At 47.6% G+C, this 13938-nt stretch overlaps 2 protein-coding genes across 4 annotated transcripts; one reads left to right on the forward strand and one right to left on the reverse strand.

The window, feature by feature from the left end:
• Positions 1-265: 265 nt before the first annotated feature.
• Positions 266-2270, reverse strand: swsap1 (SWIM-type zinc finger 7 associated protein 1). Its single transcript, XM_064314824.1, has 3 exons — positions 2252-2270; positions 1788-1903; positions 266-1195 (listed from the first exon to the last, which is right to left on the reverse strand). Exon 3 carries the CDS (start codon positions 1181-1183, stop codon positions 590-592), a length of 594 nt encoding a protein of 197 aa, XP_064170894.1. The 5' UTR covers positions 1184-1195; positions 1788-1903; positions 2252-2270; the 3' UTR covers positions 266-589.
• Positions 1897-13648, forward strand: znf653 (zinc finger protein 653). 3 transcript variants are annotated; one of them, XM_064314816.1, is made up of 10 exons: positions 1897-2573; positions 3008-3048; positions 3338-3652; positions 4108-4667; positions 4867-5050; positions 7258-7348; positions 7815-7926; positions 10039-10153; positions 10568-10667; positions 11790-13648. In XM_064314816.1, exons 1-10 carry the CDS (start codon positions 2278-2280, stop codon positions 11965-11967), a joined length of 1992 nt encoding a protein of 663 aa, XP_064170886.1. In that variant the 5' UTR covers positions 1897-2277; the 3' UTR covers positions 11968-13648. The 3 variants fall into 3 exon arrangements, with proteins under 3 accessions (XP_064170886.1, XP_064170887.1, XP_064170888.1); XM_064314817.1 differs by having other exon boundaries at positions 4870-5050; XM_064314818.1 differs by having other exon boundaries at positions 2513-2573; positions 3311-3652.
• Positions 13649-13938: the final 290 nt, after the last annotated feature.

Genomic DNA, 13938 nt, shown 5'->3' on the forward strand with positions numbered 1-13938 from the left:
CTGATAATCTGGATTCAAACATGCTCCAGATGGTCTCTAAAACCATGTAACTAACCAGAGTGTTCCTCACCATCAGACTGAACTAGACTGGGGCCTCTCAACATTGACAACAAAAATGTCTGCTCCTCACACTCTACTATTGGTAGAAGTCCTTTATCAGAACATTGTGTGTTTACTGACCAAGTAATGTTTAGAATTATTCTGTAATGATCTTGCCATGCATGTGTTCTGCTGTCAAAACCAGTTCAAAGTCTCAAAATACTGATAACAGTTGCTACCATTTTTAATCGCCATAAAGTTCTTTCATAAAGGGAATGTATACAAGTCCTCTGCGTTAATTCCACGTTATGGAAAATTACAAGTTTTGACATCTACGTTCTAAACACTCTCTCCAGTTTATTGAAAGCAACCGAAACTACTTTTAATATGGTGTTGCATGGGTTTTTTGTTTTTTTTTTCAGAACACACACACAAATATTCTAGATACAAAATGTTGAAACCGATGCAGTGGTGATGGAGGCTTTGTTCACCTCCTGCCCCCCTCCAGCTCCTCCTGGGCCAGTTGGTAGTGTGCACACACGGAAGACGCTCACTGTTTCACTTGGTTTTCGCCGCTGACCAACGAGAACTCCATGGCGCCATTTTGGCAGATTGCCAAGCGCCACTGCAGCCCGAGATTCGGGCCTTTCCCCTTCCCAGGGGCATGGCCGGCAGTGACGCCGACGCCGGAGAAGTAAACCTGCCAAACGGCCCCCGGCTCGCCGGCGGTGCCGGGGGGGGCGGCGGCACTCCTGTCCCGGTCCAGCGTGGCCCGCACCGGGAAGTAGCGGTCGAGGACGGAGAGGACCGGGTCCTGGGCCGGCAGCTCGCTGGGCGCGTGCCCCTGCCTCTCGGTGTCGAAAGAGACCAGGACCCTGCAGGAGGCGCCGGCCCCGCCCCTCTCCTCCAGCTTCCTGCCGAGGAAGGCCGCCGTGTCGACCAGCAGGGCCGAGATGTGGGCGGCGGCCAGCCAGCTGTCCCCCTGCGGGCTGCCGCCAGGCCCCGCCCCCGCCCCCGGCCCCGCCCCCAGGTAGCGCTCCAGCCCGTCCACGATGAGCAGGGAGGGGGGTGCGGCCGACCCACAGGCACTCTCGTGCAAAGAGGCCACGTCCTGCAGCAGCTCCACCTGAGACTTGGGGTACATGAACTTTATTTTCTGTGGGAGGAAAAAAAAATAAAAAAATGTCTGCATGTCAGTTTATGACCCATATGATCCAATTTGAAAACTCTACTTTTTATAATTTGTTGTGTATTTGCTTTGTTCATAAGTGGCAACTTAAAACATCTGCTTTTACTGATATTCTTAGTTTATCCAGCTTTTTACTGCCCTAATATAGGGTGGCAGTGTAGCATAACGGTTGGAGAGTTAAGACTTCAGTGTTTTTATGTTTGATTCTCAGGTGCTGTTGTACCCTTGTGCAAGGTACTAAGCCTGAATTGCTTAAGTAAAATATCCAGCTGTACAAATGGGTTGTGTTTAAAAAGTAGTCTCTGGATAAGAATCCCCAAATGCCTTTAATGTAAACATGCTACATCAATACTCATATACTTAATTATTGGAAAACGGTTTTCAGATTCACATATTTTAAGAAGGTATGTACACACGTAGCACTTGATAACGTTCGGTCCACATGCACCATTTAAAAATATATTTTTGCCCTAGTCTCCAGAAAAGATGAAAAGACAGCGACACCTTTTGGAAAGTAGAGGGTATGTACACAAAGGCTGGGAGGGGACCCAGTTACTACCTTCAGACCATCGGGGTTCAAGTTAGCGAGGGAGTCTTGAAGCGGTGCGGGGAGTTTCTGGATTGGAGTCGGAGTGAGAAACAGCACTTTCACCCCTAACTCCGATGCAGCTGTAACTGCGGCCAAAAACAAAAGCGACGTTTTAATACCACAACGCTCCCCCACAATCATGCACGGCGATGTATTCCAGCCAGTACCAGAGGTGAAACTGAAGTTCTTTAAACCCTGAGTTTGTGCACTATTATGCTTCAAAACGAGTGCTAAAATATCCGCCATATCGTGCTATTTTAAGAAAAATGTCGTCCACATATTTCTCATACGCGTCATTTCACTGACAGTGAACACATCTAACCGAAATGATAGTTTCCCGCGAGGAAATTATAGTTTGGTATTCTATGGTAGAACCCATGCTCTACTTCCTGGAAGGTACGACTATCAACTTCCGGTAAGGTCAAGTCTCTTACCACAACAACAGACAGCTGTTGTCAAGATGGCGGACGCTTATGGCGAAGAGGCGAGTACCCTGGACAGTGGGGAAGCCGGAGAACAGATCTCTGCAATACTGAGGCGGTGCAGAGGTCGACCTCGGCTCACAGATACCGATCGGGCGAAGAGGCGACTGGAGTCGCGGAAAAAGTATGACGTTAGGCGCGTGTACCTCGGAGAATCGCACAAGGTCTGGAGCGAACTGAGGCGGCGGACCAGCTTGAGTGACGCTGGACTCGCTGAGTACTTAATCTTGTTGCATTCAACGTACGGGGAGAGGTATCCACAAAAATACAGTGGGTAGGTTCCTTCCTTTGAAATGTTTTAAAACGAAAAAAATAATAGCTGAGTGTGATCAAAGGAATCTTGAGAAGTGGCTGCATAAATGTCGTGCTATCTAGGGTCGATAAGTTGCTATCAAGCTAGCTGGCCAACGCTATTAGTTTCGGTTTGATCGTCGTATTCTAGTTGACTAGCTGTCCTGCTTGTGTTTAGCAAGCCACATGTCTCACACACAAATGTAACGAAGCTAGCATCCACTCTTTGTATTTGTTACAATTTACTTTTCAAATGTGGACCAACAATGTGCTAACGAGTGTGTAGCTGTAGTACATGCATTTGTTATAAAACGGGTGCACTCACGGCAGCCAGCTAAGTTCCACAAGGCTCTCTTCTAAGGACAGTTTGATACAGGACCTGCTGTGATTCGTTCAAATTTCTGTCGTGCATTTTAGGAAGAGACCTACAGCAGAACTGTCGATCAAACAAAAAAACGGTGAGTGGGCTGCTTTTGACGTGTAGTTTATTTAAGCCACTGCGGTTACTTCCAAAGCAACAAGAAAATGCACATCCTGTCATTTATCAGTCTACCCGTATGTGACAGGCAAACGACGTGCGCACCTGTCATATTTAACAATTATGAAATGCTCAGATTTATGCAAAAAAAAAAAGGTTAAATCATGTTAATTCGCTTTGCGGAATTTATAAAGCACAATCTCCCTCTCTGTGTGTGCCTGTGCCGTGCTGCTTTCCGGTAGCTTTACCGTAGCTCTCTTGCTCTCCAGAAAAGATTGAGGAGATGAGCAGCCTCCGCGGCCTTGTGCAGTGGTACCAGGAGCACGCCCGCTCCTGTCCGCACGAACCGCAGCTGCGGGCTCTGGAGCCGCCGCTCGGCATTGTCGCTTCTGCCGTCTGGCGGTGTCCGGCGGGCCATTCCTTCCTGCAGCGCTTGTGCTCACCAGCAGCGGGCGCCAGCGAGTCCGAGACCGAGGCGGAGGCCGAGGAAAGTGGCCGCACGCCCGCGCAGACGCGAGGCCTCAGGACTCGGGCAAGAAGGAAGAGGAGAGCGGCGGCAGCCGCTGCTTCCTGTCAGTTTACAGGTCTGTAGTTGTCGGTCCTTGTATTAGTTACAATGGTTAAGAGTTAACCTCTTAATTGATTTATCTTTGAATTAACAAAAAAACAAAAGGTTTAAATCAGGGCTGCCCAGACCTGTTCCTGGAGATCTACCGTCCTGTAGGTTTTCATTTCAACCCTAATTTGGCACAACTGACTCTACTGATTAGCAGCTAAATGCGATCTCTAGCTGTTGAGAGAGGCATGTTTTGTTAACGGTGGAGTGAAAACCTACAGGACGGTAGATCTCTAGCTGTTGAACGAGGTGTGCTGTGTTAGGGGTGTAGTGAGAAACTACAGGACAGTAAATCTCTAGCTGTTGAATGACGTGGACTTTGTTATGGTTGGAGTGAAAACCTACTGGACGGTAGGGTTGAAATGGACCACTTGGCCCGACTGTCATCTTGCACTCCGTTTCGTTGTGCTCCCGTCCCGACAGACGCCGGGGAGGAGTCGGAGGAGGCCGGCCAGCGGGACGTGGCGGTAACCCTGAACCACGTGGGACAGGCGACCGTCCCAAAGCAGCTCCCAGGCCCCGTGTCCCGGACAGACACCCCGTCCGCCGAGCTCTCCATGGGGGAGCCGTCCATCTGGGAGATGGAGGTGGTGATGGAGGGGGACAAGGGCTTGGAGCAGGAGTCGGAAAACGAGGGGTCGTGCCGAGGCGTCGCCATGGAGAATGACAACGCGACGGAGGACGAGAAGGGGGGCGGGGACGCGCTGGGGGGCTGTGGGGTCCGGGGCGGGGGGGCGGCGGAGGGCCCCGAGGGGTACGAGTGCGTGGTGGTGACGGCGGCCATGGCGGATCGGCTGGAGAACGGGGACGCGGGCGTGCTGAGGAACCACGTCGCCAACGGCAACCATCAGCCCCACCCTCCGCAAGCCCCGCCCACCGTGCAGGTGACGGGCCAGGGGGATCTGTTCGAACCCCAGACCCTGCAGACGGTGGTGGCCAGCTGCCAGATCCCAGATGGAAGGGGGGCTTTAGAGGGATCTCAGGTAAAAAAAAAAAAAAATTATAAAAAACATTTGAGGTGCTTTTGTAGTATAGCTAATAGTTTACATCCCAAAGCTCAGTAACTCACCTGTAATATACTTGAGTATACTTCTTCAGAGGATATTCTGAAAGTCTCTCTCTCTCTCTCTCTCTCTGTCTCTTTCTTCCTCTCTCTCTGACTCTCTCCCCCCCCCCTCACAGCAGGTCATCATCATCACTGGCCCTGGGTACGAGGCCCTGGCATCGGAGGGCATCCAGCTGAACATGGGGGGCGGGGGCGGGGACGAAGTCACCTGCACCTTTATTGAGGGCGTGGCCTACAATCAGGTGTGCCAGCCGGAGGCCGCGCTCAAAGCAGCCGTGCCCGACTCGGGCGCCATGCGGGGTACGGATCACCGCTCTGAGGACCTTTTACATTACATCACATCACATGTATTTAGCAGACACTCTTATCCAAAGCGACGTACAAAAGTGCATGTCAAAGGTCATTAGAACTACTTCAAAACAGGTTCAATAAGGTACAATACTTACACCTGCAGTGTGAGAGAGCTGTTAGTGCTTATACCTGCAGTGTGTGAGCTGTTAGTGCTTACACCTGCAGTGTGTGAGAGTTGTTAGTGCTTATACCTGCAGTGTGTGAGAGCTGTTAGTGCTTATACCTGCAGTGTGTGAGAGTTGTTAGTGCTTATACCTGCAGTGTGTGAGAGTTGTTAGTGCTTATACCTGCAGTGTGTGAGAGCTGTTAGTGCTTATACCCGCAGTGTGTGAGAGTTGTTAGTGCTTATACCTGCAGTGTGTGAGAGTTGTTAGTGCTTATACCCGCAGTGTGTGAGAGTTGTTAGTGCTTATACCTGCAGTGTGTGAGTGTGTTAGTGCTTATACCTGCAGTGTGTGAGAGTGTTAGTTTATACCTGCAGTGTGTGAGTGCTGTTAGTGCTTATACCTGCAGTGTGTGAGTGCTGTTAGTGCTTATACCTGCAGTGTGTGAGAGTTGTTAATGCTTATACCCGCAGTGTGTGAGAGTTGTTAGTGCTTATACCTGCAGTGTGTGAGTGCTGTTAGTGCTTATACCTGCGTGTGTGAGAGTGTGTTAGTGGTTATACCGCAGTGTGTGAGTGTGTTAGTGCTTATACCTGCAGTGTGTGAGTGTGTTAGTGCTTACACCTGCAGTGTGTGAGAGTTGTTAGTGTTATACCTGCAGTGTGTGAGAGTGTTAGTGCTTATACCTGCAGTGTGTGAGGTGTTAGTGCTTATACCTGCAGTGTGTGAGTGTGTTAGTGTTATACCTGCAGTGTGTGAGTGTGTTAGTGCTTATACCTGCAGTGTGTGAAGTTTAGTGCTATACCTGCAGTGTGTGAGAGTTGTTAGTGCTTATACCTGCAGTGTGTGAGAGTTGTTAGTGCTTATACCTGTAGTGTGTGAGAGCTGTTAGTGGTTATACCCGCAGTGTGTGAGTGCTGTTAGTGCTTAGACCTGCAGTGTGTGAGTTGTTAGTGGTTATACCTGGGGTGTGTGAGAGTTGTTAGTGCTTATACCTGCAGTGTGTGAGAGGTGTTAGTGCTTATACCCGCAGTGTGTGAGTGCTGTTAGTGGTTATACCCGCAGTGTGTGAGAGTTGTTAGTGCTTATACCTGCAGTGTGTGAGTGCTGTTAGTGGTTATACCTGCAGTGTGTGAGAGTTGTTAGTGCTTATACCTGCGGTGTGTGAGTGCTGTTAGTGGTTATACCTGCAGTGTGTGAGTGCTGTTAGTGCTTATACCTGCAGTGTGTGAGTGCTGTTAGTGCTTATACCTGCAGTGTGTGAGAGTTGTTAGTGCTTATACCTGCAGTGTGTGAGTGCTGTTAGTGCTTATACCTGCAGTGTGTGAGAGTTTTTAGTGGTTATACCCGCAGTGTGTGAGTGCTGTTAGTGCTTATACCCGCAGTGTGTGAGTGCTGTTAGTGCTTATACCCGCAGTGTGTGAGTGCTGTTAGTGGTTATACCCGCAGTGTGTGAGAGCTGTTAGTGGTTATACCCGCAGTGTGTGAGTGCTGTTAGTGCTTATACCTGCAGTGTGTGAGTGCTGTTAGTGCTTATACCTGCAGTGTGTGAGAGCTGTTAGTGGTTATACCCGCAGTGTGTGAGTGCTGTTAGTGCTTATACCTGCAGTGTGTGAGTGCTGTTAGTGTTTGTACCTGCAGTGTGTGAGAGTTGTTAGTGGTTATACCTGCAGTGTGTGAGTGCTGTTAGTGCTTATACCTGCAGTGTGTGAGTGCTGTTAGTGTTTGTACCCGCAGTGTGTGAGAGTTGTTAGTGGTTATACCTACAGTGTGTGAGGGTTGTTAGTGGTTATACCTGCAGTGTGTGAGTGCTGTTAGTGGTTATACCTGCAGTGTGTGAGGGTTGTTAGTGGTTATACCTGCAGTGTGTGAGGGCTGTTAGTGGTTATACCTGCAGTGTGTGAGGGTTGTTAGTGGTTATACCTGCAGTGTGTGTGAGTTGTTAGTGGTTATACCTGCGGTGTGTGAGTGCTGTTAGTGCTTATACCTGCAGTGTGTGAGTGCTGTTAGTGCTTATACCTGCAGTGTGTGAGTGCTGTTTCTTCCCCACAGACCTGGGTAACAAGCAGCTGCTGCAGCCCAGCGTGGGGCCCCTGCGAGCGGAGGCCCCCCCGGAGAGAGAGAGCCAGCGGGCCCTGGGCCGGTGCGTATGGGACCCGGGTCGTGCTCAGTCACACCGGGTGCCTCGGGAGAGAGAGCGCGTGCTCGTCTGCGCCCTCCCAAATCGGTGGTGCCGGCTGAGCCAATAGGAGCTGCATTAACAGGACTGGGCATTCCAAATTTCAGAGAGGGGATACATGCTGCTCATGTGCTTGTATATTAGGCTTAGATTCGAGAAAATTTTAAAGACCATTCATTGCCATCCTAAATGAATTGCAACTGAATGTTTCACTAAAGAATGGATTAAATATGGCCATGGCCAATGGGAGGCGACGGCCGCGGGGGATGTAACCGCATGTTGTTTTTACGGCCCTGCGTGATTGGTGATTGGTCGTTACGGCCCTGCGTGATTGGGATGGTATTGCTCGGATTGTGATTCGAGCCCTGTGTGATTGGTGATTGTGTCGCTGAGTGAGGTCGTTAAGGCCCTGTTCTCTGGGCTGTTTTAGGTCCAGGCGGAGCAGGAGGGGGCCCGTCGTCGAGGCTGACGGGATGCTGAAGATGTTCCACTGTCCGTACGAGGGCTGCAGCCAGGTGTACGTGGCCATCAGCAGTTTTCAGGTAAATTACAGCGCCCCCTGCTGTACGCTGCTCGCCATTCACACAATTTCCAGGACACATTGGAAGACAAAACCTGTTTTTAAAATAACAAAAACTTTAAAAAAAAAAAAAAAAAATTTAATTCCACTGTTATGCATATGTATATAACATTTTCAATTATAACAAATCAGAAAAAGACGTGTTCGTGCTGGTCAGCGTAATAAAAGAGTGTTGCATGATAAGAACAGTGGCGTTTTACAGAAACAAATGAGTGTAGATGTATGTATGACTCCATTTCATCCAAATGTTGAAGTGTCAGAAAGGCTTCTTGTGCATCCATACATTTTTTGCCATGGTAAATTGGAAACTTTCTCGCAAAGCTCTGTACAGTGCAGTCTAGTTTTACTGTGCTAAATTTGTATAGGTTGTAGTTGGTCTGTGCAAGAAGAAGAACTTCATGTAGTTGACCCTGCCTGCACTACAATGGCTTTTTGTTAAATGAGTGTAAACGATCTTATTGTATATCTCATAATTCTCTGTAACTGGCAGGCTATTGATTATGGCTTAACTTCCAAGAAAGACAGTTTTAGCTCAGCCAACAGTGTTGAGTGGGTTATGTTTTGCCCCAGTTTGTTTGTCTGTCTGTATGCTAACAGGATATCTCCGAAAATTATGAATGGATTTGCACAAAACTTTGTGGAAAGCTTGGTCATGTGGCAAGGAAGGACAGACTACCTTTTCACATCAGTAGGACAGAAGGGGGCGTGGCTTCTCAGAAAAAGGCATAGAATTTCTGAATGGCTTCACGTAACACTATGAAACTTTGTGTGCGTATCAGCAGACTTTGCATGCTTTGTTGGTGGAGGTATGCCCTTTAATGAGAGTCATCTTCTAGTTGTAGTAGTCTTGACGGGCTTCACACAAGTCAGAATGTTCAAGTGCCAGCAGATGTTGCCTGTCTCAGATAGTTAGGTGAGATTAATTACATTTGTTACTTAAAACATTTTTCTTTTCATAGAACATCTTCCATTGAGTGCCAATCCCAAGTTGTTTTGCCAAATGCACGATTTTAACGATGACAGAGTTTTTTGATATTTGATACTTTATGAGGACCGTACCTCACCTGACCTGGTGTTCTGTGGTTGCTTCAGTGACCTTTGGTAGGCCGTTATTGTACTTCACTTTGGATAAAAGCGTCTGCCAAATAAAATGAGGTGTGATGTAATGCTCCTAAACATCAAAAGAGACTGGCCACAGCCTTTTGATGCACATTCTAGTGTTAAAGGAGAAACCGTGCTGCCACAGGGTGGGGACAGTTTCGATTCAAAATGGTCGGTCCAGAAAATGAATTGAAATTCATGCTGTGAACCATACTGGAAAAAATGCTCATAATGTTCTGTGGGGATTTTTATATGAATGGATTTGCGTTTCCGTTCATTTCTCAAACTGACTGAATTGAAATTAAATTGTGATCCACAATTTACAGTAGTGCTGTTGCTCCTATATGTGGCTTTTCGTTGTGCAGAGTACTCCGTTCACCTTGTGGTTTACTTTGTCTTAACCTGACTCCTGTATTTGTATATTCTAGTTTTCTGGGAGGTGCATACATACTGCTTTCTGTTCACGTTTACTCTTTAATGTTACATTACATTACATTTATTTGGCAGACGCTTTAATCCAAAGCGACGTACAAAAAGTGCATTTCATGGTCATAGACAACTACTAAACACAGGTTCAGTAAGATACAATACTTATTTTGTACTTATTTCTAGCCGAGAACACAGTTTAGTTCACACAGTGAACACTATTCTGACCTAACCTCTGCAAAGCCAACTAGGCAGAAGAACAAGATACAGTATTAGGACAAATACAAATTACCAGAACGTGCTGGGATGTTCTTAAAAGATTATGGGATTTTTAATTTGCTATTTTTGGGTTTGAAGATGCTCGGCCCTGCCTGGTTACATCTGCCCAGTTGTCTGTTTCAGTTTGATTCTGTGGAGTCACATGACTGCCTCGCTGAAGGGATTCATATCTGGCTGTCTCTCTGATTGGCTCTGAGAATAATGTGACTGGGCACAGGAAGTGCTTTGTGCTCTTTCTGAGTGCCGGTGTGTGTGTGTGTTTCTGCAGAATCACGTCAATCTGGTCCACAGGAAGGGCAGGACTAAGGTGTGCCCTCATCCTGGCTGCGGAAAGAAGTTCTACCTCTCCAACCACCTGCATCGCCACATGATCATCCACTCAGGTACACACGCGTACATGCTCACACACGCATGCACGAAGACACGCACACCCACACACGCACTCTCACACTAGCTCACACATTCACACACGCACACACACACACACACACACATCCACACTCGCATGCATATGCACTCCTAGGGGTGCTTAGATTTCTTAGACAGGTCACCAGAACATCATAGGGCACACCTTATACTGGAGCTCAGTTCATTTGTACATCCTCCATTTCACTCCCTCCATTCCTCTCCTCCTTTTCACTCTCTTCATTCCTCTCCTCCATTTCACTCTGTTCTTCTCCTCCGTTGCACTCTCTTCATTCCCCTCTTCCATTCCACCCCCTTCGTTCCTCTCTTCCGTTTCACTCCATTCTTTTCCTCCATTTCACTCCCTTCCTTCCTCTCCTACCTGTCCACAGGTGTGCGGGACTTTATCTGTGAGACGTGCGGGAAGTCGTTCAAACGGAAGAATCACCTGGAGGTTCACCGGCGAACGCACACGGGAGAGACGCCCCTGCAGTAAGCTCTCAAACCCAGGGAAACGTCTTGGTTGGACATCTCCAGCCTTTCATTAAGCTGCAGTAAAAGGGCTCATGTGTTCAGCTAAACTCTTTCCCTGGGTTTCTCCTGTTGTGTTGCGATATGGATGAGCACTAAGCATCGCTCTGAATATGTGTCCACATTCCTCATTTCATTCACTTTTCAGCTAAAGTGTTACTGTACGGTGGTGTTAGTGTTGACTGAACACTACCTAACACTGACCATTTAGTGGGGACTGTCACTCTAAAACAAGGCCCTTGCTAGCAATATGAATTCAGTTTCAGTTTATTCATTTAAGTTAATTTGCTTCTGTTCAATTGCTGACACCAGGAAACAAAACTTAGGACACTATGAAGTGAATTTCACATCGATTATCAAGAAAAACTCCCTCTGTCTTTGTTATACTTTAATAACTTGGGGAAAAGCTCAATAACTTAACTCAGTACTACAGAATACTGTAGTAATACAATAAACTTTATGACTTAAATATTTGCTATATAAGTTCATATAAATCAGGGCTGACCAGTCTTGTTTGAAAAGGGCTAATGTGGATGCTGATTTATTATGACTACAACACCTGATTCTCCCTATCGAGGTCTTGATTGGAGACCGTGGTTATGTAATTACCCGAAGCAGGTGTCGCAATGCTGGTACTATAACAAAAACCTACACCCACAATCATCTGCCCTTTTTGGAGAAGTTTGGACAGCCCTGGTGTATTACATTACATTACATTACAGGCATTTAGCTGAAGCTCTTATCTAGAGCGACTTACACAACTTTTTTTTTACATAGCAGTGGTGTAGATCAGTGGTCTCCAACCCTGGTCCTGGAGAGCTACAGGGTCTGCTGGTGTTCATAGTGACTCTTCCCTTCATGAATCAATTGGAGCAGTTGATCACACTGTTAACTCAACTCTCCTGGTGTCTTGGGTCTCAGCTGGGCGCTGCTTTTAAGGTGAAAACAAAAAACCAGCAGACCCTGTAGCTCTCCAGGGCCGGGGTTTGGAGACCACTGGTGTGGATGTTCGTGCTTCCTGATTCGTTAAGAATTCACGTGGCGCTTGCTGCCCCCTCTGCTTGCCCCGCCCCTCTGTGCCAGGTGTGAGATATGCGGGTACCAGTGCCGCCAGCGGGCATCGCTCAACTGGCACATGAAGAAGCACACGACGGAGGCCCAGTACAACTTCACCTGCGAGCACTGCGGCAAGAGGTTCGAGAAGCTGGACAGCGTCAAATTCCACAAGCTCAAGAGCCACCCGGACAAGCAGGCCACCTGAGGGGTGGGTGGGCCAGGCGGGGGTGGGGCCGGGGGGCAGGGGGCAGGAGCCAAGGGGACTGTGTGCCGGAGGGAGTGGCGAAAGTAACGAGGGAATAGCAAAGGAATAAAGGGAGGAGAGAGGATGACACGGATCAAATGGGATTAAGACCGAACTCATCGCCAGTGGTGCACGGAGGAGACCGGTGTTAAACCCGCCGCCGCTGGTGAGAAGCCAATGAAAGTGGACCCCTTTCTGCTTTCTAACCCTGTCCCAGGACGAGCCAAGATGAACACTGAACTGGGAACTGCCAACATCAACCCCGAAAGAGGGTCTCCTTTGTGTGCGCCCATTTTTCCATGAACTGCACTGTACCGTTCCTCTCCTAAAAAAAAATTCCCGAACCCTTTTGAAAGAAAGGGTACACTTCTCAGTTTGTCGTTGTTTTGGTGATAAATATAAATGAGTCGTCGTTTCTGACGAGTTCAAGAGCAATACCTGAAACGTGCCCGGGAATGGGAGGCTTTTTTTTGTAGCCTGGATGAGTACCGCATCAGCTGCTTCTGCCGCCGGCTGCTGCGCCGATCGGCCCGGCTCCTGAGCAGCCTCAAAGCGCCGTCGCTTCAGCGGCAGAACCTGTGCGTGTATCGCTTCGCAAGGGGAAGAAAATGGCCGGCTGCTCAGTTTTGAAAACGTCAAGCGGCTAGTCTGCGGTCCCCCCGATTTGAGAGAATGTTGCTGTGATTTGACTGGCGCACAGTTGTCGTTTTAAAAAAAAAAAAAAATCGATCGGGGCGAGCGATTATTCATGAAATTTAAAAAAGCTAAATATTTACGGTTCGGGTCAAATGTCAAATAATGGTCGCTTGATTTTTTTTTTGTTTTTTTTTTGTTTGTTTTCCGTTTCGTTGCCATAGCAACTGTTGTGGGCCGTAACCTTTCTGGTTCATGTTTATAGTCCGAGCGCACAAGCGAGCGTATTCGGCTGGTGACATTTCACTAGCAAATGAGCGCATATTTGCACATGTCAGAGAAAAACAAACCACGAATGGGAAACGGAGCGCCTACGGAAGTACGGCTGGTGCCGTGGCCGGTGCCGGAGCCGTGGCTGGAGGCGGGGCTAGCGATATGTTTTCTAAATTTCTGTGTAGGCTACAGAGTTCGGGGGGATGAGACATCTGCAGGTGCATTATTGGAGCAAAATCATGAACCTTTGTTTTCAACGAACTCTTTAATTTTATCTGAGATTATCGCCCCTGCAGTTATCGTAATCGTGCGGTTAAAACGGCGCACTTGCAGAAACAAGATTGTAGCCTACTCGGTCCTATCACTCCACACGCGTTGCCCTAATGTGTGCTGTTGGACAAAGGACGTGCTCCAAGTCTTCGGGAGAGGAACACTTTAATCTCAGGAAACACGAATCAATTAAAAACACGTTTTGTATTGTAGACCTTTGTGCGTTTGAGCACAGTAAACGATTCAGTGACGTTTCATACAACCTATTTGTGAATACATTTTTTGGGGGAAAAAATTGTGTAGGAATAGCACTAATGGAATGTCATGGGAATGTCATTTCCGTTGTTTCATGTACCATAGATAATTATAAATGTACAAATATGTGAATATGAAATGGATTCTGTACATAATGCTCAATATTAAAAAAAGTGAAACATGTACAATATAAAAGAATGTAAATATGTGATATGCTCGTTCTCTAAATGCTGCTGTGAGTCGTTTCGCGGAAAGTACAGTGAATCCACTGGGCACAGAATTACGTAAAAGCAGCTTCTCCCCTAAAATGGACCTCCTGTGGCTAGGGACCCCCCACCTCAATGGGGCCCCCCACCTCAAACCTTTTATTTCACCGGATACAGCGCAGTGGCTATTTCACAAACCATTATATTAAGGATCTATATGACCACATAGCCACTGAGTGCGTTATAAATATTTAATAATGACAATATTAACAAAGGGTGCCTAATAAACCAGATA

This window comes from Anguilla rostrata, chromosome 17 (assembly GCF_018555375.3).
Source record: "Anguilla rostrata isolate EN2019 chromosome 17, ASM1855537v3, whole genome shotgun sequence".
Taxonomy (NCBI): Eukaryota; Metazoa; Chordata; class Actinopteri; order Anguilliformes; family Anguillidae; genus Anguilla; species Anguilla rostrata.